Source organism: Oncorhynchus nerka, linkage group LG9b, assembly GCF_034236695.1.
Source record: "Oncorhynchus nerka isolate Pitt River linkage group LG9b, Oner_Uvic_2.0, whole genome shotgun sequence".
Lineage (NCBI taxonomy): Eukaryota > Metazoa > Chordata > Actinopteri > Salmoniformes > Salmonidae > Oncorhynchus > Oncorhynchus nerka.
The window spans coordinates 21,231,830-21,258,846 of NC_088424.1; the positions used below are offsets into that span (position 1 = coordinate 21,231,830).

The following is a 27,017-nucleotide window of genomic DNA, read 5'->3' on the forward strand; positions in this document are numbered from 1 at the left end:
GACAACAGCCACCCTCGAAGCAGCGTTACCCATGCAGAGCAAGGGGAACAACTACTAGAAGGCTCAGAGCGAGTGACGTGTGAAACGCTATTAGCGCGCGCTAACTAGCTAGCAATTTTACTTCGGTTACACCAGCCTCATCTCGGGAGTTGATAGGCTTGAAGTCATAAACAGCGCAATGCTTGACGCACAATGAAGAGCTGCTGGCAAAATGCACAAAAGTGCTGTTTGAATGAATGTTTACGCGCCTGCTTCTGCCTACCACAGCTCAGTCAGATACTTAAGATACTTGTATGCTCAGTCAGATTATATGTAACGCAGGACACGCTAGATAATATCTAGTAATATCATCAATCATGTGTAGTTAATTAGTGATGGATTGTTTTTTATAAGATAAGTTTAATGCTAGCTAGTAACTTACCTTGGCTTACTGCATTCGTGTAACAGGCAGTCTCCTTGTGGAGTGCAACGAGAGAGAGGCAGGTCCTTATTGCGTTGGACTAGTTAACTGTAAGGTTGTAAGATTGAATCCCCCGAGCTGACAAGGTGAAAATCTGTCGTACTGCCCCTGAACGAGGCAGGTAACCCACTGTTCCTAGGCCGTCATTGAACTTGCCTAGTTAAATAAACTTACTTGCCTATAAAAAAATAAATATATATATTTTTTTAATTCTCTGCAAATTCTCTGCAAATCGGCGCCCAAAAATACTGATTTCCGTATGTTATGAAAACTTTAAATCGGCCCTAATGAATTGGCCATTCCGATTAATCGGTCGACCTCTATTCGAGAGCCCCAATATAAATTGTGGAAATGGGCAAGGTTAAGCCATAATTATGACTTTTTGACTGTGTTAAGTAGTAACCGCGTGTAACGGTTCTCTTGAGGTGAAGGAGAGGCGGACCAAAATGCAGCGTGGTTTCTATTCATGTTTTTTTAATAAGACAACTAAACATGAATATAATACAAAACAACAAACGTGGAAAACCAAAACAGCCCTATCTGGTGCAAACACAGAGACAGGAACAATCACCCACAAAACCCAACACCAAACAGGCTACCTAAATATGGTTCCCAATCAGAGACAATGACTAACACCTGCCTCTGATTGAGAACCATATCAGGCCAAACACAGAAACAGACAAACTAGACACACAACATAGAATGCCCACTCCGCAAAACCTGAACCTATTGGGGAGGGTCTGGGTGGGCATCTGTCCGCGGTGGTGGCTCTGGTGCTGGACGTGGCCCCCACTTCACCATAGTCTTAGTCCGCCACATTGTCCGCTTCCGTGGCCTCCTAACCACGGCGACCCTTCTAAATAACCTCACTGGACAGAGGGGCAGCTCGGGACAGAGGGGCAGCTCGGGACAGAGGGGCAGCTCGGGACAAAGGGGCAGCTCTGGACAGAGGGGCGGAAGCTCTGGCAGCTCGGGAAGCTCTGGCAGCTCGGGACAGAGGGGCGGAAGCTCTGGCAGCTCGGGACAGAGGGGCGGCAGCTCTGGGCTGAGGGGCTCTGGCGGCCCCTGGCTGACTGGCGGCCCCTGGCTGACTGGCGGCCCCTGGCTGACTAGCGGCACCTGGCTGACTGGCGGCACTGGCGGCCCCTGGCTGACTGGCGGCCCCTGGCTGACTGGCGGCACTGGCGGCCCCTTGCAGACTGGCGGGGCTGGGCAGACTGGCGGCACTGGCGGCTCTGGGCAGACTGGCGGCGCTGGGCAGACGGGTGGCTCAGGCGCCGCTGGGCAGACGGGTGGCTCAGGCGGCGCTGGGCAGACGGGTGGCTCAGGCGGCGCTGGGCAGACGGGTGGCTCAGGCGGCGCTGGGCAGACGGGTGGCTCAGGTGGCGCTGGGCAGACGGGAAGCTCCGGCAACGCAGGAGAGGAAGGCTCTGGCAGCGCTGGACTAAGGAGCTCTGGTGCCTCTGGAATGAGGGGCTCTAGCGCCTCTGGACTGAGGGGCGGGAGCTCTGGCAGCGCCAAACAGGCGGGAGACTCCGGCTGCGCTGGAGAGGAGGAAGGCTCTAGCAGCGCCGGAGAGGCGGGAGACTCCGGCAGCGCTGGAGAGGAGGAAGGCTCCGGCAGCGCTGAACGGGCGGGAGACTCCGGCAGCGCTGTAGAGGAGGAAGGCTCCGGCAGCGCTGGACAGGCGGGAGACTCCGGCAGCGCTGGAGAGGAGGAAGGCTCCGGCAGCGCTGGACAGGCGGGAGACTCCGGCAGCGCTGGAGAGGAGGAAGGCACCGGCAGCGCTGGACAGGCGAGGCGCACTGTAGGCCTGATGCGTGGTGCTGGCACTGGTGGTACTGGGCCGAGGACACGCACAGGAAGCCTGGTGCGGGGAGCTGCCACCGGAGGGCTGGTGTGTGGAGGTGGTACTGGATAGACCGGACCGTGCAGGCGCACTGGAGCTCTTGAGCACCGAGCCTGCCCAACCATGCCCGGTTGAATGCTCCCGGTCGTCCTGCCAGTGCGGCGAGGTGGAATAGCCCGCACTGGGCTATGCAGGCGAACCGGGGACACCGTGCGCAAGGCTGGTGCCATGTAAGCCGGCCCAAGGAGACGCACTGGGGACCAGATGCGTAGAGCCGGCTTCATGGCACTTGGCTCGATGCTCACTCTAGCCCGGCCGATACGCGGTGCTGGTATGTACCGCACCGGGCTATGCACCCGCACTGGAGACACCGTGCGCTCCACAGCATAACACGGTGCCTGCCCGGTCTCTCTAGCCCCCCGGTAAGCACAGGAAGTTGGCGCAGGTCTCCTACCTGGCTTCGCCACACTTCCTGTGTGCCCCCCCCAATAAATTTTTGGGGCTGACTCTCGGGCTTCCTACCGCGCCGCCGTGCTGGTCTCTCCAACTCCATTCTCCTATACCCCTCTTCGCACTGCTCCAGCGAATCCCAGGCGACTCAGTAAAAGTAATTCCTATAGAATTCTATGGTCACTCCCCCTGAGGACAACTTTGAATGGCTGATATCCCAGGTTAGATGTGCTGTGCGTGCAATAGTGTGTGGACAACATTACACCAAGAAACGCTTACCTTGATGAAAGCTCCCAACCTAAAGATATTGAAAGTGTATTTTCTTCTGGAACCAAGTTACCTGTTCCTCAGTACACAAACACGCACGCAACAACAACGAGCCATACCACACGATGCTGGGCCCAGTCACATTGACCCACTCCCCTGCTGAAAGATCAGCAACAAAATGATGGCACCATTGTAACAGGTTCTAATCAAGACCTGGTCTCCAGCATGGGAACAGAAGAGGAATAGCTGGTGTGGTAGTCTCAAGTTGGACTACCCCAAATCATCTTGTTTCTGACACACACACACACACACACACACACACACACACACACAAGCTTTGCAGGTCCATCAACCCTTTTGAATACCTCTCACACTCTACAGTAACATGTGGATCATGAGAGAACGTTCATAAATCAGCAGAATGTTAATACTTAGTTTGAAGTGAGAAACATTCATTCATAACACATCTATAAAGACTCTATATCGCATGAAGCAATAATTAATTTAAAGTCAGACCCCTTTGGTCATTTATAACACATACATAGAGGCTGAATGATGTAAACACAAATGTATTAACACTTAGGGAATGATCACTAACAGCTAAAACAAATAAACACAAGATATGTTGAAACTATGCATTTCCTTTTATTTTTACATTTTAAAACAATACAAATACATTGAGTTCTTGAAAGTTCAGCAATGCAATGACATTGAACATTACACAGGGCTGTGAATAGTGTAGCTTGTCAAATGGATTAAATTGTGTTTTTTTTGCTAATCAATCTAAACACAATATCCCTGAATGACATTGTGTGTAGATGGAGGAGCAATTTTTTTATTTGCCCATAGCCCCTGACCTCCAGGGGGCCCCATTGATTTTTTTAGTCACTGTCACTCAGATATCATATTAACATGGTATAAGTCATAGCAAAGTGTGTAGAATTGCAGGAAATTGTTTTGCCCACAAGGTGAAGGAGGTCCCCCAATAAAATCTCACTTAGGGCTTACCAAAAAGGGGCATGTTTTAAAAACATGAGCTTGGATCACAGGAAAACACTACATTTCTGAAAAAGTTTAAGAACATCAAACATAGACCATATCTATGAGATCATCAGGTCCTAGATACACTTGCCGGGAACACATGTTCTTCAATGCTCCCTTTTCTGAGTAGACCTTGGCTTAGGTCAACTTATCGATATTGAGATGGCTCATGTTTGGGAAGAAAGATGACTGTATATTCAGGAGGAATTGTGGGAGTAATGACCAAAGGTCAACATCTAGCCTGATAACTACGTATTTGCAAATAGGCCAGTGGTTCCTTGTTAAGTCAACTTGTATCACTCTAATTAAAAGGTGTAGTGAGGCAGCTAAGCTGAAATATCCATAACGATAAATAGCACCAAGTGGGTCTAGCTGTTCGGCTCTTGCCATTTAAAAACAATAATATATTCTAACAATGGGATCAATATTGGCTTTGGTTAGGATTAGCCTATAGAAGAATGAGTGGAGTATGCATGCCGGTGTCTGCCATCACATCAAGCAGATTAATTCATATTAAGTGGGCAGGTTCTAAAACTCACTTGACCTATATTGTCCTATAGCCTCTTCATAGCCAATTTTAGGCTAAGTGGTGTAGTGGAATTCAGCAAATCCCATTACTCTTATCCTAAGCAATGGCAGGAAAAGCAGTAATGACAATCTGCTATGGTATGATTGGCCTCCTCCTACTGTCTCTGTAGCTACATGATACTAAACCTCCTCCCCTGCCCTCCACCCACCGCCCCATAGATAGCACTGGGGCTCACACTACAGATCCTCACTGCTGTTTGTTGGGCTAGGGCTAAATATGGCTTTAGCTTTTGAGAGAGTTCACTAAAACCAAATCCAACCAGCTACGTGCGAAATTGGGAAAGACATTCTAGATACACTTGAAAAGTTATTTTCGTAGTAATTACTGGCATTATTATCAGTTGTGTTGTTTCGCTTCTCCTTTATATGCCCTCTGTTATGTCTGATTGTGTAAGAGGACACACTACTTCACCAGAGACAGATATAGGCCTAGACCTAGTGTCAGTTTCCTGGTATAGTGGAGATGTACAAAGTATTGAATTTCACTATTCTGGAGTTTCTGGTTTATGCTAAGGATGAGTGACATCCAACTGGTGTCTGAATATGAAGCAAGTTACTCACTGGACTTGAGTAAACATCAATGAACATCTATAAACATTGTGGTCTGGCTGTAATACGGCAAAGCAGCTTCTCGTTGGATTTTTCACTTTTCACTGGGTGAAAACACTAAGCCAAACTCTACTCCAGTCCACCTGACTATAACAGAAACATTTCAAAATACACCACTTTGCACTGGGTGGGAAGGAAACATTTTATAATTTATTTCTGTGGTAAAAAAAAAAGTATGAGAAACATGTAATGTTTAATTTCATGTTACTCAACAAATAAAATTGGTTACATAAACAAGATGGAAATGTCTGTTTCAGGCCCTGTGGGGTGGGGCGGTTGAATGACCTATCGTTGAATTAACAGTTATGACATATGTGACTAATTTCAAGAAGAAGCTAGGTGTATGTCACACTTCACTAGTTCACAGGATAGGTATTTGAAGATAATTTTTTTGTAGAACTTCCTTCTAGAACATGTGAACTTTCATGTGCCTTAATAACAAACTTTTATGCCATCTGTAAATTCGAATAAAATTGTTAAATTACGAACCTAGTTGGTTTTGCAACGGAAAAATTCAGGAGCGGGACGGAAGGTACACTGGCAATACTAAAGTGCCTATAAGAACATCCAATAGTCAAAGATGAATGAAATACACATGCTATAGAGAAATAGTCCTATAATTCCTTTAATAACTACAACCTAAAATTTCTTACCTGGGAATATTGAAGACTCATGTTAAAAGGAACCACCAGCTCTCATATGTTCTCAGCAAGGAACTTAAACGTTAGCTTTCTTACATGGCACATATTGCACTTTGACTTTCTTCTCCAACACTTTGTTTTTGCATTATTTATTTGAGGCTAAATTGATTTTATTGATGTATTATATTAAGTTAAAATAAGTGTTCGTTCAGTATTGTTGTAATTACAAATAAATAAAAACAATCGGCAGATTAATCGCTATCTGTGTTTTTAATCCTCCAATAATCGGTGTCGGTATCGGCGTAAAAAAAATCATAATCGGTCGACCTCTAGTAACAACATCTCCACCCTGCTGATCCTCAACACTGGGGCCCCACAGGGGTGCGTTCTCAGCCCTCTCCTGTACTCACTGTTCACCCAGGATTGTTTTAAGGTGGAGATATGGTTCTTCTGTTGCAGTCATGCACAATGTTCTTGGTTGGTCATCAATCGATAAGATAATTGAAAGGAACATGCTTATTTTATTTCACAATATACATAATTTAAAACGGCCAAGTTCTATTCACAATGGTATTCAGTTGGTAAGAGACAGACATTCCGTAAATACTAGGAATAGATTGTCCACCATCTATGCGTTGTCCTGACAGAAAAGAGAAATAAGCAAAATAACATTTTGATTTAGAGCAATAAAGAAATTGAATAAATTAACTGAGCAAACCAGAATCCTTTCAATATATACATTTAAACATGATTTTAAAACGATTTAAATATAATACATAGAAATGTTGTGGGACTATCGTAGATGAAGAATCAATATTTTTTTAGATTGAGTATTTATTGGGTCATTATGTTAGTATATTATCTATGTTTGTAATAGTGTGTTATGTGGAAATGTGTTCGTATTATAAATTGTATTTGAATGTTTAAGGACTCTTGGAAGATTAGTCCAAATGGGGACCAAAAGAGATCCAAATCAAATAAAAAAAATCAATCATGACTGCGTGGCCATGCACACCTCCAAGTCAATCATCAAGTTTGCAGACGACACTACAGTGGTAGGCTTGATTACCAACAACTATGAGACGGTCTACAGGGATGAGGTGAGGGCCCTCGGAGTGTGGTGTCAGGAAAATAACCTCACACTCAACGTCAACAAAACTAAGGAGATGACAGTGGACTTCAGGAAAGAGCAGAGCGAGCAGCCCCGTATCCACATCGACGGGACAGTAGTGGAGAGGGTAGAAAGTTTTAAGTTCCTCGGCGTACACATCACAGACAAACTGAAATGGTCCACCCACACAGACAGCGTGGTGAAGAAGGCGCAGCGGCGCCTCTTCAACCTCAGGAGGCTGAAGAAATTTGGCTTGTCAGCAAAATCACTGACAAACTTTAACAGATGCACAATCGAGAGCATCCTGTCGGGCTGTATCACTGCCTGGTACGGCCACTGCTACGCCCACAACCGTAAGGCTCTCTAGAGGGTAGTGAGGTCTGCACAACGCATCACCGGGGGCAAACTACCTGCCCTCCAGGACACCTACACCACCCGATGTCACAGGAAGGCCAAAAAGATCATCAAGGACAACAACCACCCGAGCCACTGCCTGTTCACCCCACTATCATGCAGAAGGCGAGGTCAGTACAGGTGCATCAAAGCTGGGACCGAGAGACTGAAAAACAGCTTCTATCTCAAGGCCATCAGACTGTTAAACAGCCATCACTAACATTGAGTGGCTGCTGCCAACATACTGACTGATCTCTAGCCACTTTAATAATGAAAAATTGATGTAATAAATGTATCACTAGCCACTTTAAACAATGCCACTTTATATAATGTTTACATACCCTACATTACTCATCTCATATGTATATACTGTACTCTATACCATATGTATATACTGTACTCTATACCATACCATCTTGCCTATACCGTTTGGCCAATGCATATATTTTTATTTTTATGTACATATTCTCATTTTTTCCTTTACTCTTGTGTGTACAAGGTAGTTGTTGTGAAATTGTTACTTGTGAGATATTACTGCATGGTCGGAACTAGAAGCAGTAGCATTTCGCTACACTCGCATTAACATCTGCTAACCATGTGTATGTGACAAATCAAATTTGATTTGATCAGTCTAAGTCCGATCATCAACTGATTTGAGCCAGTGTATGGCTGTGGATTGACTGCATTGTTTGAATGGAATGTTGGCATGTTGACAGTTAATTACAAAAAGTTATGGAATCATTCCTCTAAAATGGGCTGGTTATTCTAATGTTTGACTTTCAGTCTGATGAGGGTATACTTTCATCCCAGCATGAATGACAATGCTAAACAAGAAAGACATTTTAAATTTTGAGGCAGCAAAACATGGATGTTGGCCTATATAAAAAATACATGGTACCTGCTACTACTCATAATACTGCATGCCTGGCATTCTGAGATGCCCTCTCATACCAGTCTGGTTAGTTGTGAGATATGCACCGTTAACACCATCCCAAAAACAACAATTAAATATTTGGGTGCAAAAGCACACATTGGACACGGCAGTCTCCCTTCAGTTTAATTATAGAGCTTTGGGAAATTTCCATTAGGGCCTACAGTGCTGTGTCTGTCCGTCTCTCACCCATCCTTCATCTTGGGCGTCTTCCTACAATGCAGTAGTGAGTGTCACGGAGACACTCTCCTCATTCACACAGTGATAACTGAAATGTAGGCTACTCAATAGGTCTAGGCTACACGCTGTATTCGGATTCATTTCATGGTTTTGATTTAGTGCATTGTCGAGTTATAATGCGGCCTTATGTAAGAGTAGACTACTTGTGTCATAGCATAACTGGTGGCACAATCCAAATTATATGATACAAATTAGGCCTACTACAAATGTCTTTGATTTAGGCCTATATCAACCATGTTTATGTAACAGGTCTTCAGCATAGTGCAGGGTAAGGTTTAATAAAGGCAGTGTAGCACTTACAGAGTGTAAGGCTGTAAAAACAAAATGTGAAAAAGGTCAAGGGGTATGAATAATTTCTGAAGGCACTGTATCTGTACGACTTTAGTGCCACAATACAGGCCTAGGCTAGGCCTAATTCTGGTTTCACACTGCTTTGTGAAAACATAATACAGTACCAGTCAACATTTTGGACACACCTACTTATTCAAGGGTTTTTCTTTAATTTGACTATTTTCTACATTGTAGAATAATAGTGAAGACATCAAAACTATAACATAACACATATGGAATCATGTACAGTAGTAACAATTAAAAAAGTGCTAAACAAATCAAAATATATATTTATATTTGAGATTCTTCAAAGTATCCACCCTTTGTCTTGATGCCAGCTTTGCACACTCTTGGCATTCTCTCAACCAGCTTCACCTGGAATGCTTTTCCAGCGGTCTTGAAGGAGTTCCCACATATGCTGAGCAGTTGTTGGCTGCTTTTCCTTCACTCTGCGGTCCAACTCAGTGTGCCTTGAATTCTAAATACAGCACTGACAGTCTCACCAGCAAAGCAACCCCACACCATAACACTTCCTCCTCCATGCTTCACGGTGAGAACTACACTTGCGGAGATCATCCATTCACCTACTCTGCATCTCACAAAGACATGAACAATCTCAAATTTGGACTCATCAGACCAAAGGACAGAATTCTACCGGTCTAATGTCCATTGCTCATGTTTATTGGCCCAAGCAAGTCTGTTATTATTATTGGTGTCCTTTGGTAGTGGTTTATTTGCAGCAATTCGGCCATGAAGGACCGATTCACGCAGTATCCTCTGAACAGTTGATGTTGAGATGTGTCTCTTACTTGAACTTTGTGAAGCATTTGTTTGGGCTGCAATCTGAGGTGCAGTTAACTCTAATGAACTTATCATCTGCAGCAGAGGTAACTCTGGGTCTTCCTTTCCTGTGGCGGTCCTCATGAGAGCCAGTTTCATCATAGCACTTGATGGTTTTTGCGACCTCACTTTCAAAGTTCTTGAAAATTTCATTTGACTGACCTTAATGTCTTAAAGTAATGATGGACTGTTGTTTCTCTTTGCTTATTTGAGCTATTCTTGACATAATATGGACATGGTATATTACCAAATAGGGATATCTTCTGTATACCACCCCTACCTTGTCACAACACAACTGATTGGCTGATATTCATTTTGAAGGAAAGAAATTCCACAAATTAACTTTTAACAAGGCACACCTGTTAATTTAAATTAATTCCAGGTTACTACCTCATGAAGCTGGTTGAGAGAATGCCAAGAGTGTGCAAAGCTGTCATCAATGCAAAGGGTGGCTACTTTTAAGAATCAGCATTTTGATTTGTTTAACACTTTTTGGTTACTACATGATTCCATATGTGTTATTTCATAGTTTTGATGTCTTCACTATTAATCTACAATGTAGAAAATAGTAAAAAATAACGAAACACCCTTGAATAAGTAGGTGTGTCCAAACGTTTGACTGATACTGTACGTCAGCATACATACGAATTAAATGCAACATATTAGCTTACATCAGCTCCAGAAACTTGAGTTCTGGAGCCAGAAACGACAAAACATGTAGCTAAACTCTGGGTAGTGGAAGCAGGCTATTTATGTCAAAGGAATGTCTTCAGAATGCCAGTGCAGGGCCAGCTGGGCAATGGTATCAGTTCACATTCTATGCACCTGGTCAAGACTTTCTCCACAACAGTGGTGTTTAGTCCCCGACCTAGGCCCTACATGTTAGTACAGTATGTAAACCATTTAATGTCAACGTTTTCCTGCCAGCCTCCCCTCAGAGGATATAAACTCCTTAAATGTGTGGATATTAGGCCTACTAGCTTTCAAACAATGGACAAATAAGCATAACATATGTAAAGATAAGTAAAACAGGTCAAATTCTTCCAAATGTGTCTTAACAGTAGGCTACAACAACAATAATAAATGCCATTTAGCAGACAATTTAATCCAATGCAATTTATAGTCACGGATGCATACATTTTGTTACATATGAGTGATCCTGGGAATCAAACCAACTATCCTGGCCTTGCAAGCGCCATGCTCTACCAACTGAGCTACAGGGGTACAATATTGTGTAACATTTCCACTTAAGAAGACAATAATTTAGTTGAGCTAGTCCTAACTCATAGCTAATTGGGAGAAACAAAGCATGACAACTAGGTGGGAACTGATAGGACACCTACTGTACAGTGTTGATGTACAGTGTCTTTTTTTAAAGGTGAATTAAATCCCATGTATTATTATTACATTATAATTATTTTTTTATTTTTTATTATGCTATTGCAAGCCAACAAAATAATGAATGAATGTCTTCTGAGTTCTAACATGACTGAACTGGAACAGCATTCATATTGAAGCCAGGACTTTGATATCTTTCATGGTCATTTGTGGCAGTTTGGCAAAGGACTGTTATTAGAGAATACTTTAGAAAATAAACCTAGCTGATAATTAATAGGTCTACGCAAAACTAACATTTAGATACAGATCTGTGTGATGGATGCATTCTGTATGTTGTGTGGGAGGTTGCTGAAGGACTTATTGTAAGTGATGAGGAATGTATACATTTAAAAAAAAAAAAAAAAAAATTTAAACAACACAAACCATAGTAGTAGTTGGGCTAGACCTGTTTGACAAAGTATTATTGTAGAGTATTTTTGGCATTTGGAAACAAGGTGGCAATTAGGGTAAATATTTAAATGAAGGAAACCTGCATGAAGGAAACATTCACAAGCCATAACAGTGGGCTAGTTAAAGTACCTGTACCTGTTCATTTCTAAAGGTAAAGTGTGATAAAGTATTTTTGGAATTTGGAAAATAAACCTCATACTATTCATTTCAATCCAGTTCATAGTGTTGTAGTGGTTCCGGTCTAAACTGTTGAAATATCATCCATTCTTTCTTTTTTGAAAGTTGACAAAGTTCCGAAAAACATTTGCTGTGTTATTTTTTCTTTAGAAAAGTAACTAGTGCTATAAAACACCATCAATACCACCATCACATTTACAATGGCAACATTGACCCCTGGGGGTAGCACCACTTCACAGCTGCAGCGCAGAAGAAATAGGCCTATTGAAAAATCACACTGCTGCTAAATGATAATAACAGTCACAAATCAAAATATGTTTGGGACATTTTAAAATGTTCACAATATATTTTAGCTAGCTATTTTGGTTGTGATAAAAGTTAGACTCTAGAATTGGGTGTGAGAGAGGCCCTGCTGTGAAGGTGAGGGGGCTGGGTTGCATACATGTATGTATGGTAGAGCTACTATTGACATAGGCTATTTCCCAGCTTTTTCACAAGCATTAGAGTGAGTATGGTTATAGACAAAAACCCTGACCAAAACCATAATGATTACTGTCACTATAAATAATAAATTACAGTAAATTACACATTACATTGGGGGAGATTCACAAACGTCCATGGGGGTTCCAGGTGTTAAGTTAAAGCCTAATATGTTCTGCTATCCCATGGTCATTTCAATAAATGGTACGAAATGATACTAATGGGTTAAATGATAACCCAAGATCTCAGACTTTATTACTCAATTGTTTGTTTTTTCTTGACACTTGAGTGTTTGTAAACAAACAAGCTCCAAAATATGTATAATAAAACTATGACTCAAGCCTTTCATCTCTACATTAGAATATATCTATGAATTAGAGGGTGATGATGATGATGATGAGCAACGGCTACGCTATTTCCCCAGGCTTGATCCAGACCAATCCCTCAGGTTACCAAACAGTGCCATGCTGTTGAAATGGCAGAATGTGCCTTTAAAATGTTTGTAGACTTCTTGAACTAACTTTTTGAGAAATGTTCAACGTTGCACAGTGACTTCCTCTGGTGAAGCCCTGACATCGTGTAAAGGTTGGTCGAGATTCTCACCGCGTATTTTGACAAAATTCACAGAAGCACAGCAACCGGGAAAGTAACGTTAGCTGACACACTGCCACGTAATTTTACATTTGGTCTTGCATTTTGTATCAGTAACTAAGACACCACTGTTCATTCATCAAAAATCGACTTAGCTAGCAAGTGAATAGTTGGAGATAAATTCACTCGAGTTTTCGTTGAACAGGGAAACAACGTAATGGGCAAGCGTTGAAACTGCATCACATCCTTGTTAAACAAATATGTATCATTCTCTGAGTAAACAACTAACGTTAGCTAGCAAGCTAATTTCAAGTATCTTCAGGAAAGCCAATATTGAAGCATTAACATATTTCTAGCATCCAGACATGGCAAGCCTACTGGCCCTTGTCTTTACTGTGGCTAATAAGGTGGATTGACGCCTCTATTCAAACTACTGAATGTGGAAAAACAACTAGCTAGCTATAACAATGTATGAACATCTTATTTGAATGGTTTGTGTCATTAATTGCTTACCATAGCGTGGTGTCGTGAACATATGGTGGCTAAATATCAATATAGAATGTTCGGAGTTTCATCACCTTGTCTTGAGCCTTCCTCTTCTTTCAAAATACGGGCCGTCTTTTACTAACATAATTTCAATATTTGCTTCGTCTATAATTTCAGTCTTGAGTGATGAGCAGCAGCGCGTGCATTAATCCATTCGCCACAGTTTGGTCCAGTATCCACTACAAATTATGAGCTGGAACCGAGAGATTGAGAAACAGCTTTTATCTCCAGGCCACCAGACTGTTAAACACTAGCTGACCTCCGCCCAGTACCCTGCCCTGAACCGTAGTCACTGTTACTAGCAGGCTACCCGCCCGATACTCTACCCTGCACCTTAGAGACTGTCGCCCGATGTACATAGTCATTGAACACAGGTCACTTAATAATATTTACGTACTGTTTCACCCACTTTATATGTATATACTGTATTCTAATCATGACTCATCCTTCATAATTTATTTTCTTATTTTTCTGGACCACTAAACTTTGATTTGATGATGAATAATGACAATGATAAGAGATACTCATGAATATTACACTGATGGGTCAGGTAGCTTGCCTGACATGCTTTTGTAACAGGCTTGCACATGCTGAAGAGAATGTGAAAGCTCCTTTGTGTGAAATCAGGTGGATAGAAACAGCTAAACGTACTGTAGCGACCCGCACAGACAGCTGTGTGTTATGTGTTAGGCTAGGAGGTGGTTGTGTTGTACTGACCAGTACCCGGTGTTCGCGGGGTTCCGACATGTCAATCAACCTGCTATCTGCCAATCACGGGAATGCCTGGAATGTTCTGATGCCGGGCATCCTGGTGGTTGGCGGAGTGGCGTGGAGGGGGGTTGGGCATTGGAAGTTAAGACCAGGTTCAGCCTTTGTTCTCTCGCTCTTACGTCTGGGCTTCACAAGAGAAGGCCACGATTGGCTTGTGGGTTATCTGTCATCTATTTGGCGTGTGCTACGGCCCAAACAGTAGCCTGTGTAAAGTTGGTTCAATAAACCGTCAATTCGCAAACTCAAGCCTCTGTCTGGACAATTGTTCATTTATGATCTAGTCAGGTCATTACATTGGTGTCAGAAGTAAAAACGTTGATACAAGATAGCCAGCTAGCTAGCTGACTTATGTGGCTAGCTACCGTAGGTGAGAACGGGGATTGAAAATGCTTCGAGGGAATCCGAAAGTGAAGGTGGAGGTAGGGGACGATTATGGCCAAGGAGGTGCGTGTGAATGGACGTCGGGGGTTCTGTCTGAGGAGATCGCCAGGGCATCGGAGCGCAGAGGCCGCTTGAGGGAGGACGTTAGAGTGATGGCCGCTGAAGCGGGCATGAGTGCTTCGTCGAGTGTATTTCGCGCGGATTCTGGTGGGCGGACCGAAGTGGCGACGTCGACGCGGCGTGACGAGGAATCTGGGGCTCAGGATGTAAACAAACATGGCGGCGCCCAGTTCCCGGCTGCGTCCGTATCTGTTAAGACCCCGAAGTATTCCGGTAAGGCGGATTGGGAAGCTTTTCATGCTCAGTTTGAACTGTTAGCTCATTTTAGGGGTGGTCGGATGAAGAAAGGGCACTGCAGTTGGCTTTATGCCTCACGGATGAAGCTCTGGCCTGTTTGATATTGATTAGCCCCGAGGACAGGCATGATTATGGTGCTCTAGTGGGAGCACTGAGGAGGCGCTATGGACAGTGTGTACAGCCCGGGCTACTGCGCTCCGAACTGAGGAATAGACGCAGGCAGCCTGGAGAGCCTCTACGGGTGCTAGCTAATGACATTGAGAGCCTCTCTCGGCGGGCATATGCTCACATGCCCCCCTCGGTGCAGAGCGAGCTAGCACGGGACCAGTTCATACAGGCGCTCTCCCCTACGGAGCTGCGCATACAGACCCAGCTGGCTCATCCTGAGTCATTGCAGACAGCCTTGGAGATGGCTTTGGAGAGGGAGCTGGTGTGGGCTGGGGCTTCAGCTGGGGCTTTGGTGGGGGTGCAGGGAGACACACCCTCTGTGGGAGCTGGGGGCAGAGCAGCCCGGAGCCGGAAAAGCCTGCTTGGGTGGCCGAAATGACAGAACTCATTCGGGCTGTGTCGCTACAGGCTGCACGAAACACAAGCCCTGGTCCCAGGGTCTGCTGGGGTTGTGGCCAGCCAGGCCATCTGCGCCGAGATTGCCCCATGTCCCCCAGAGCTCAGGGAAACGGCTCGGGGTCCGCATAGACCGGGTAGTGCGGACCCCGGGCTTTCTATCCCAACCACCATCATCTTCAGGAGGAGCCCACCGGCACAGACTGGGAAGCAAGGCTCCACTTCCCCCAGAAGCAGACGAGGGCAAGCGGATGGAGCCTGTTGTTGTGGTGGGCCGGACCTGTGTTGGGGACTTTTGTCATGTCCCTGTCACTGTGGAGGGGGTGCCCTGCTCCGCCCTGGTGGACACTGGGTCCACAGTAACCCTGGTGAGACAAGATATTGTGCCAGGTTGGACTCAGTGTGAGCCTACAACTGTGCAGCTCCGCACAGTCACAGGTGAGCTGGCACCCATGAAAGGGAAGGGAATAATGACTCTGACAGTAGGGGGCAGGACTGTGCGTCATCCTGTGTGGGTGGCGGCTGTGCAGGACCCTTGTATCCTGGGGTTGGACTTTCTTAGGAGCACAGGCTGCCAGTTAGACCTAAATAGGGGCACACTGAGCTTCCAGGGAGGGACGGAAGTCACCATGGCCCCCCCTAATGTCACATTCACTCAACCCAACAAACCCTTTACTCCAACAGTTAAAGCAGCAGAGACTCATGGCTGCGCCCCTCCCCCACAGCTGTGTGTGACTTTTCCCCAGTCCCCCTGTCACCTACGGCGGTGTGTTACATTCCCCAGCTACCTCCATGACACAGCCCTCTGTGAGCCCGGGCCGCACCCCCAGCCCAGCTACCCCAGATGGGAGAGGAGAGGACACTGTCTGCAGTGAGGGAGATATGGGGGAGGAACTGTGTTGGTCTTGACCCTGAGCAGCAGGAACGGTTGTGGCAGTTGCTGTTTGAATTCAGAGACAGCTTTGCGTTGAGTGAGGAAGAGGTGGGTCAGACTCTTCTGGTGCAGCATGAGATCGACACAGGTGATGCTCGACCCATCAAGATGCGTCCCCGCCGTATCCCGCTGGCACGCCAGGAGGCGGCAGACAAGGCTGTGTTGGAGATGCAGCGGGCAGACTTCATTGAGCCCTCAGACAGCCCCTGGGCGGCGCCAGTCGTCATGGTTCCGAAGAAGGGGGCAAGCTGAGGTTCTGTGCGGACTACAGGCGGCTGAATGAGGTAACCAGGAAGGACTCATACACCATACCACGTATCGATGAGTCGCTGGACCTGGTTAGGGGTCCTCCTGGTTCTCCTCACTAGACCTCCGCAGTGGCTACTGGCAGGTGCCCCTCTCCCCAGAGGCCAGAGCCAAAACTGCGTTCTCCACTAACAGAGGACACTGGCAGTTCAAGGTCCTGTGCTTTGGCCTGTGCAACGCTCCAGCTACTTTTGAGCGTTTGATGGACAGGGTGCTGGATGGCATCCCCGACAGCAGTGTCTGGTATACCTCGATGACATCCTGGCCCATGGCAGCTCCTTCCAGTCAGCCCTGGGGGCGCTACGGCGTGTGCTGGAGAGGGTGGCTGCTGCAGGTCTGAAGCTCCACCCCGAGAAGTGCCACTTCATGAGGAGAGAGGTGTCCTTCTTGGGCCACCGAGTGGGGAAGGAGGGGATCAGCACCATGGAGGACAAGGTAGGGGCTGTCAGAGACTGGCCCACCCCCACCGACCAGCGTCAGCTGAAGAGCTTCCTGGGCCTGGCCTCGTACTACAGGAGGTTTGTACGGGGCTTCTCAAGCGTTGCTGCTCCACTGAACCGCCTGCTGCCGAAGGACAAGGCTTTCACTTGGACAGTGGAGTGTGAGGAGGCGTTCAACACCCTCAAACGTGCACTGATCGAGGCCCCCGTGCTCGCCCCCCCCCTGACCTCACCTTGCCCTTTATCCTGGACACAGACGCGAGCAATGTGGGCATGGGTGGGGTGCTGGCCCAGGTGGGGCCAGAGGGGGAGAGAGTGGTGGCGTACTTCAGCAAAACATTTGACAAACATGAGCGCCGCTACTGTGTCACCCGGCGGGAGCTCTTGGCTGTTGTGGCTTCCGTCAAACACTTCAAGTACTACCTGGGTGGTCTGCCCTTTACTGTAAGGACTGACCACTCTGCTCTCCAGTGGCTCATGTCTTTCAGAGAGCCAGAGGGGCAGGTGGCACGCTGGTTGGAGGAGCTTCAGCCGTATGACTTCACGGTGGTGCACAGGGCAGGGGCACGCCACTCCAACGCCGACGCCATGTCCCGTCGGCCCTGTACTGCAGACGGCTGTACTGCAGACGGCTGCCGGACGGGAGAGAGAGCTGCGGGCAGAGGAGGGTGTCTGTGCCACAGTGTGTCGGGCGAGCGGGCCTGTCTGCTGTGAGCTGCAGACTGTCGACGTGGCTGAATGGCGGCAGCAGCAGGGACGGGACACAGACCTACAGCCAGTGCTACAGTGGGTAGAGGCGCAGGTGAGGCCACCATGGGAAGAGGTGACAGCGCTCTCACTCGCGACATTTATGATCTAGTCAGGTCATTACAGTACTATGCAGTAGTAGGCTACTATGCATTGTAATTGAACCACCATTTGTCATGGAATGATGTACGAGAATGACATTCTCAGGCTAAAATTATATCTAATAGCTGTCAACAAGTTTGTATCATTAGCAGGATGTCTTTGCTGATGTCGGTGGAGAGAGACAGATGCCAAGTGAGCACAGTTCAACTGTCACATGAAAAGACATTGAAATTTGGTCTGTCCACCCTGGCCTTGATTTCAACGTCAACAGATGTCATTTTGTGGTCTGGACCGGCTTTGATTTCAGCATCCACAGATGTACAGTACAGTAGAGCAGCAGTAGGGTAAAGTACAGTATAATGTATTATATTGTACTATACTGTACTTTACTATACTTCACTGTACTATTCTCTACTGTACTCTACTGAACTAAACACTACTTACTGTACTGAACTAAACTCTATTGTGCTCTCCGGGATGGTGGCCGGGTGGCCCCCCTAGGGGGGGTACTGTCATGCCTGCCCCCGCTCTCCCTCTCTGGCGCTCAAGGGCGCCAGGCTGCCCTTCATTACGCACACCTGTCACCATCATTACGCACAGCAGCGCTCATTGGACTCCCTTTGTTGATTGCCCCGTCTATAACTGTCTGCTCCCCCGTTTGTTCCCTGTGTCTGCATTAATGTCGTTTTTTGTTCTTGTCCAAACGCTGTCCTGTCCTGGTCCATGTCATGTCCGTTGATAATTAAATGTTCACTCCCTGTACCTGCTTCTCGTCTCTACCAGCATCAACACTTACATAGTCTTTTACTATGATATCAAAAACAGTATTCCTCATCTACAGTAGTTTACTGACCACTCAGAGTAGAATAACACAAATATTTTCCATTTGGATTCAATCCCATGTGTAATAAACATATTATTGAAGTATGCAAATATAAAAGGGAAAATGTGAATGCCATTGGGTTGCCTGGTCAGAGCTGTACCCACCCCACTGGTTAGTTTAGCTTCTGACCTAGTGCGGAGTTGACCCAGCTCAGGATTCCTCTTACGTAAACAAATGAAACCATAACAGGGCCTCCATGACAACAAGCCACAACCCCAAACAGTGTACATTTCCTTCGGAAAGTATTCACACCCCTTGACTTTTTCCACATTTTGTTACATTACAGACTTATTCTAAAATGGATTAAATACATAAAAAATCCTCAGCAATCTACATACAATACCCCATAATGACAAAATGAAAACAGGTCACTTTTTTTAGAAAATGTATTAAAAATAAAAACAGAAATACCTTATTTACATAAGTATTCAGACCCTTTCCTATGAGACTCAAAATTGAGCTCGGGTGCATCCTGTTTCCATTGATCATCCTTGAGATGTTTCTACAACTTGATTAGAGTCCACCTGTGGTAAATTAAACTGATTGGACAGATTTAAAAAGGCACACATCTGTCTATATAAGGTCCCACAGTTCACAGAGCATGTCAGAGCAAAAACCAAGCCATGAGGTCGAAGAAATTGTCCATAGAGCTCTGAGACAGGATTGTGTCGAGGCACAGATCTGGGGAAGGGTACCAAAACATTTTATGCAGCATTGAATGTCCCCTAAGAACACAGTGGCATCCATCATTCTTAAATGGAAGAAGTTTGGAACCATCAAGACACTTCCTAGAGCTGGCCGCCCGGCCAAACTGAGCAATCGGGGAGAAGTAACCAAGAACCCAATGGTGACTCTGACAGAGCTCTAGAGTTCCTCTGCGAAGATGGGAGAACCTTAGTTGAGGCACATGACAGCCTGCTTGGAGTTTGCCAAAAGCACCTAAAGACGCTCAGGCCATGAGAAACAAGATTCTCTGGTCTGATGAAACCAAGATTGAACTCTTTGGCCTGAATTCCAAGCATCACATTAGGAGGAATCATGGCACCATCCCTACTGTGAAGAATGGTGGTGGTAGCATCATGCTGTGGGGATGTTTTTCAGCGGCAGGGACTGAGAGACTAGTCAGAATCGAGGCAAAGATGAACAGAGCAGAGTACAGAGAGATCATTGATGAAAACCTGCTCCAGAGCACTCAGGACCTCAGACTGGGGTGAAGGTTCACTTTCCAACAGGACAATGACCCTAAGCACACAGCCAAGACAAAGCAGGAGTGGCTTCGGGACAAGTCTCTGAATGTCCTTGAGTGACCCAGAGCCTGGACTTGAACCCGATCTAACATCTCTGGAGAGACCTGAAAATAGCTGTGCAGCAACGATCCCCATACAACCTGACATAGCTTGAAATGATCTGCAGAGAAGAATGTGAGAAACTCCCCGAATACAGGTGTGCCAAGCTTGTAGGGTCATACCCAAGAAGACTCAAGGCTGTCATCACTGCCAATGGTGCTTCAACAAAGTACTGAGTAAAGGGTCTGAATATTTAAATATGTAAATGTGATATTTTCGTTTTGAATTTTTAATAAATTACCAAAAATGTCTGAACCTGTTTTTCTTTGTCATTATGGGGTATAGTGTGTAGATTGATGAGGAAAAACTATTTAATCGATTTTAGAATAAGGCTGTAACGCAGGGGTGGGCAACCGTTTTGGCTCGAGGGCCACATCGGGATTTTGAAATTCAACAGAGGGCCGCATGTTTTAGGGGAACAATTGTCTGCGCCACTCGGCCTCCCGAGGTACGCAGCGGTCTAAGGCACTGGATTGCTGTGCTTGAGGCGTCACTACAGACCCGGGTTCGATCCTAGGCTGTGTCACAGCTGGCTGTGACTGGGAGACCCATGAGGCGGCGCACAATCGGCCCAGCGTCATCCGGGTTAGGAGAGGGTTTGGCAGGCTGAGATATCCTTGTCCCATCGCACTCTAGTGACTCCTGTGGCAGGCCGGGCGCATGCATGCTGACACAGTCACCAGGTGTACAGTGTTTCCTCCTACACATTGGTGCGGCTGGCTTCTGGGTTAACCGGGCATTGTATCAAGAAGCAGTGTGGCTTTGCTGGGTTGCTCTCGACCTTCAGTGATGGGACAAGACTGTAACTACCAATTGGATACCACGAAATTGGTATCTCGCGGGCTGGATTGAAGTGCCCAGCTAGCCGTACCCCCCCCCTGCTGTAACAAAATGTGGAAAAATATTTTCCAAAGTCACTGTATATTCATGAGTTAAAATCTGCCATCGCTTTGACTGTGTCAATACTTGGCTTCTAGAAGATTTATGTTATTACTGTAAAATGAGAAGTAACTTACTGAATGGTGCAGTCAACTGTCCAAAAAGATAAGATATAGTTAGGCCTATATTTGGGGGACGTTAAATTATTATACATATCCTCATTCCCTGCAACCATAAGAATAATAGACAAGCAACCCAGTTACCCAGTCACTTAGGATGCCTATCTGTTAGAAGGGAAGGGACACAGCTAAAGTAAACATTGTATTTCCCACACTATGCTAAGTAAAATCCAGGTTGAGCCACCCATATTTCAGACAGAGTTGTATTATTCAGCTCAATGTAGGCCACATAGCAGGCAAGGGGAGGAGGAAATGTTACGTTGACACAGAAGTCCCAATTGACTTAAGACACACGCCACCTTGTTTGGGATCAGAGTCTAGAATACCTAAAACATACAATTCTAGTTCCACATATGGAGCAGAAACACTTTTGAACTTTAGCCCATTCATATGTGGAGGTAATGGGAAGTCAAATGAAAAAATGAGACCACATTATACTTGCAATATTATTACAATGTGGATCAACAGTTTTGGTAAAGACTGCTTTGTCAGGAAATGTGTTTGTGTTTAGATGAGTGTATTAGTTAATGTAATTTTGGAGATTAAGGTGCACAAAGATAATACTTTTGAGTACAAAGACCAAGGAAGGAGTCATTTTCTTGCTTTGACTTGGCTCAAGTGAATTCTGATGTTACAGCTTGGTTACATCAGTGCAATGGTACAGACTGCCCTCATGAGGTAGATGATAGAATTGACAACATACTTCACTTTTAAGTGCCTAATAAATGCAAGTCGGTCAAATGAACAGGAGAGGGCGACAATCGCCATCTGTACAGCCAACCATGATATTGACACCTTATAACAGTGTATTACTGTAAATATAGGCTTAACTATTGCTATGACATCTCTTCAGTTTTGCTTTGAAATAATTCAATTACATTGGTGGGTGAGAAGTAGTGAAGTAACCAACCTATTTGCAGCGTACTTTATGGGGGCGTCATAAAATGCCTACTAGGTGTCTGTGAAGGTGTGTAAATAATATAATTTCAGATCCACCGTATACTATGGGCCATGTTCAGTAGTATGTCCTTAGGCTTGTCTTAGGAAGCTTCAATGAGTGTTGCCTGTCACTATTACAAAGGGGATGGGACGTCAGAACTCATCCTAGACCCAGTGTTGTAAAAATGTATGCCCTTTATGAGTGTTTCGATTTCTTGGCCAGATCCTTGGACACTAATCTTAACACTATTCATGTCAAATAAGAAAATTCAAACAATTAATTTCCATATTATTTTATTTTCATAAAATACAGAGCTCTTGTAACACTTTGTCTTTGTGATTTTACAAAACTATATTGCACTTACAGAGTGGATAATATTTTCCCAGAGCTTCAAGTATCTCTAGTACAGTTTTGGGAGAATATTTCCTTACAACTTTAGCATAATTTTGTATACAAAATGTATGAAACATTGAAAGGCAGTGTTAAGTACCTGATTTAATTAAGAGCACTTTGAGAAGCATAATAAGCCTAAGCATTCAAACAATTAAATAGAAAAAAAACGTGTTTTGAAATACACATAATTTTATTGTAAAAACTATAGAAAACCATGGAAAGTCTGGTGATTCTTGTAAACAGCAACAAAGTATCAAAGTTAAGCAGTAGGCCTAAGTGATAGAAAACAAATGTCCATTTACATGTAGGCATATGTACAAAAAATATTGGGTAGGCTACAGCCAGCCGTTGTTCAGTGTTTTATTTCAAAAGCCAAAATAGCAACCATCAGCAGTCACCAACACTCAATAATTTAAATGCAAGAGTAAGCAAGAAAGGCTCTCCTTTTCCTTAAATATTGTACTCCCATCATTTAGAAGAGAATGATAGTACGTACAAGCATTTACATGGCATGTCCAGTCTATCGCCATGATACAAAAATAGAACGTTCAAAGTCAGATCCAACTGTCTCTGTTTACATGTGCCTCTTCATGTGCAGTGCGAGGTGATCTGAGCGCGAGAAGGCCCTCTCACACAAGTGGCACTGGAAAGGCCTCTGACCGGTGTGCTTTCTATAGTGACGAGTCAGCTCGTCAGACCTCGCAAATTTCCAACCACAGCCTTCCCAATTGCAATGGTACGGTTTCTCACCTGTGGATTACAAGGACAATACAGTTAGATTTTCCTGCATAATAGGCTAGTGTCTCGTTTTTTTGAGGGGTTATATTGTAAATTAAATGTGTAATTACCTGTGTGTGTTCGCATGTGAGCCTTTAGATGGGAACTCTTGGTGTAGGTCTTCCCACATCCAGGGAATTCACAGCTATGAGTGGCTGTGCGCTTTCTCGCCCAAGACCGACGGCCCCGTTTGGGTTTGCTATCTTCCGGCGCGTAAAACTCCAAAAGTGGCGATGATGGTGGGGTCAACATCACCCCCGGCATGGACGGGTGGTGCACCCGCATGGGCTCCCTGAACATCCTGTACTGTCCATGATACTGTAGCGCACCTTGGTGATGCGTGTACTGCGGTGGATATGGCTCATACTGTTGCGGGTGTGCCATGTTAGTATGCTGATGAGAGTTAATCTCTGTCAAGTGACAGTCTTTGCGCCCCATCCCATCTCGGGACACACTCTGTTGCATGCCATGAGGTGCAAACCCCTGAACAGCAAGTTGATGGTGCGTGAACTCTGTGTGCAGGGAACGCATGTGTTTCTCATCATACATGTGTCCTATGAAGTCACCTGCCATCATGCACGACCGCTCAGTGTTTTCTGTCTTTATTTTGTATCCCATGGGATGAGAGTCGGTCACTTGTAAGTGGACTGGAGTGGTAGTAGCTATATTCAAGGCCCGCAGTTCAGTGTACTCCCGCCTGTCCGTGGCAGGCTGCTTCAGCCTGTAGTCTAACAGTGTGTCGCTCTGATAATTCATCTCTGGGGTTAGTAGCTCGGCTACCAGACTGTGCCCAGGACTTGTGTTGAAGTTATAGCTGCCGTAAGCATTGGGTGTAAGCTGAGAACAGTCACTGTCATGCCCTGTGCTGCAGCTTTCCGGCGACTCAGGCAGTGAGTATGAGCACGACTGTTGAGATGAGTTATTGGTTCCACTTTCAGATCCAATGGTGTTGGATAAAATGAACTCTAAATCCAAGAATTTCCCCAGGTCATCTTCATCTCTGGTCACTGCAGGTGATTCAACAATACTGAGCTCCACTTCAATCTGGGATCTCAAGTCATCACCTGTTGTGCTGGTATTGCAACCATCCACTTTCCAGTCCTATAATGTAAATAAAACAACATTGTCATTTGAATATTGTTTCAGTCGAGAACCTCTTTCCAAAACAGTTGTGGGTTTTTCTTTGTGTAGCCTATATAGGCTATACCCACTGGGCACAGACGTCAGTTTTGACTTACCTTTGTTGGAGTCAACTAACATGAAATCAACTAAAATCAACCAAAAATGTCACCATGTATTTGGAGTTAGGTTTAAAATTGGGCAAAATTACGAAATTCCCTTAGGTTGATTACTTTTTTCAAATCCAATTAGTTTTCCACGCTGATTCAAAGTCATCACATTGCATTTTTTTGGGTTGAAATGACGTGGAAACAACGTTGATTCAACCAGTTTTTGCCCAGTGGGTATATTTCTCTCGAGCAAATAAAATAGCGAAATAAACAAAAGAAAAGCAAGCATTATAATAAAAAATTGCACACTATGTTATCAACTTTGTATGTTCAGTTAGTTTCTGTTGAAGAAATTACATCGGGGGAAAAAGTACACTTACATGGACAATTGCAGACTGTCTTTCCTCCATCGTCTTACTGCTTGAAAACGTAGTAATCGACGGCAGCGTCGCATCAGCGAGAGCCATTATAAAATGTTATTTTAGTTAACCTTTTACACCTGTCCAAATTCAGTAAGGCAAACGAAGCTGAGATATTTACCCCAAAACATCTAACGCTATGTAGCAATCCAAGTCGAACCAAACGATATAACCCCTGATGACTGTAGTGCCCACCAGTTATAGCCCCGTCCTGGACAGACTTTGTGGGCGTGTCAGAAGTCGTTTCACCTGTTGACCAATAGGGTGAATGTTGAGGTAGACTTTACTACGATTTTACATGCCACCATGCATATGTATGAGAAATGCATTTATTTTAAAATCTTACAAAATATATAAATCGTATTTACAAAAGCCATAGCATGTTTGCCTTAATTCAATAATCAAAAGGTTGAATGGGCCTATAACAGTTTACATTTCAGTGCGTTTTAGTTTGCAGAGAAAGTTCATTTTGGATTTTAAAAAAGCCAAGTTGAATTTGTTATCATCATTTGTGAAGTCTATAGTTGTGCAATTACATTAATTGCAAGTCTATTACCCTCTAATTTCAATCAAATTATCAATCAATAATAATAACCATGTATTCATATTATTCTTGTATATGTTTTTATACATATATATTAAGGAGATGTGTTCTACATTTATATTTATTCATAGTTATTTTAATCATTGTCCTCTGTGCTTTCCTACTCAAAAACAAGGACTTCAGATTCCATCAGGGAATATAATTGAAGGGGGCGGGCGACACTTACCGCGTGCAAACTCGCTGTGCAATTAGTTCAATAATATGACAATATGATATAATTGATCTGAAATAAATGGATAAGAGTTTATACGCTTCAATAAATAGTAATGCCGGTATGGCCTTCTGAATTAGCCCAGTCAGAAATAAATATTTTCAAGTGTAAAAAAAAAAGTAGCTCTCTCATGAATGTATCACCCGATGATCGCATAATTTTGCAAGTAAAATATCCAGCTACTTCTAGTTTATTTTCACCTCTCTCGAACATACCATATGTTCGATTTGACAGTCTATAGATATGCCCAATCTCAATCGGCAATATCATGAATTTGTCTCAACGTGATTCCCTAGTTGTTTAACATTCAAACAAATAGAATGTGTGACATTGTGCCATTCTCAGGACCATCGAAACAACGTGTTAATCTTAACGGTACACAAAGCAGTTACATGTTCGCTTTACATCAACAAACCCATTCGTTGGCTTGATTATCATCCAAATCAAGGTACTTGGCACATAGAGCATCTGCTGCTGGGCTTGTCATCCTGATTACAAATATAAATTGTTCAAATATGTTCAAATATGTCATAGAATCATATCTTTTTTTTTGTTGAGCTGGCAATATACAATTTAAAGAATAAACAAACAAATGTCATCTGATGCTCAACATGACAAGCTGCAAAAACATATTTGAAACATTGTGTTGGGCAGCCAAAATTCTGCTTCATGCACTATCGTGCTATATTGTAGGCCTATTCTTTAATAGACTACAATAGTTGTTTCTAATTGAGCATAAAGTGAGTAAGAAATATGTATATCCTAATTTATTCAGAATTAAACCAGAGACTCCTAGACTATCAAGAGCTCATGTGCCGAGTAGACTGCCCTGCAAGATCATTTCCTCCGTGCCTTTATACTCCGTTATTTTTAAACGTCCTACGCAAATCAGATTCCGGAGTAACCGTTGTGTCGAGAGCCAAGTGGAAATGGAGTTAGTTTCCTGAGGAAAAACTGGACACTTTTCCTCCACTCCACTTTCACTCTTCTGTGACTGCGTGTACTACACACGCACTCGCACATGTTTTTTTTAGTGTCATACACACTCAACCAGTCAAAGACATGTCCAACGATATCAAGTAGATATTTCGTTTTGGGATGTTGGCTCAATGTCAACCGAAACGAAAGCACAAAGCACGATTGAAAAGTTTTAGTAAAAATTAAAAACGGCCATAAACAACTTATCATTAAACTCATAACGTATAGGTAGCTATATACCTGCT

At 44.4% G+C, this 27,017-nt stretch overlaps 2 protein-coding genes across 3 annotated transcripts in view; both read right to left on the minus strand.

The window, feature by feature from the left end:
* The window catches only part of LOC115114422 (sodium- and chloride-dependent glycine transporter 1-like), an 86,857-nt gene extending 73,239 nt beyond the window's left edge, over window positions 1-13,618 (minus strand). The window contains exon 1 of one of the 2 annotated variants that reach the window (XM_029642636.2): window positions 13,365-13,618. The gene's annotated coding sequence lies outside the window, so the exon portion shown is untranslated. Of the gene's footprint in view, window positions 1-13,299 lie in introns of both variants that reach the window. The other variant, XM_029642634.2, reaches the window with a different exon arrangement.
* An 8,819-nt stretch (window positions 13,619-22,437) lies between these two features.
* LOC115114424 (Krueppel-like factor 4) lies at window positions 22,438-25,172 on the minus strand. The gene is made up of 3 exons (XM_029642641.2): window positions 24,941-25,172; window positions 23,403-24,432; window positions 22,438-23,304 (listed from the first exon to the last, which is right to left on the minus strand). The coding sequence occupies exons 1-3, from the start codon at window positions 25,025-25,027 to the stop codon at window positions 23,129-23,131; spliced, it is 1,293 nt and encodes a 430-aa protein (XP_029498501.1). The 5' UTR covers window positions 25,028-25,172; the 3' UTR covers window positions 22,438-23,128.
* Window positions 25,173-27,017: the final 1,845 nt, after the last annotated feature.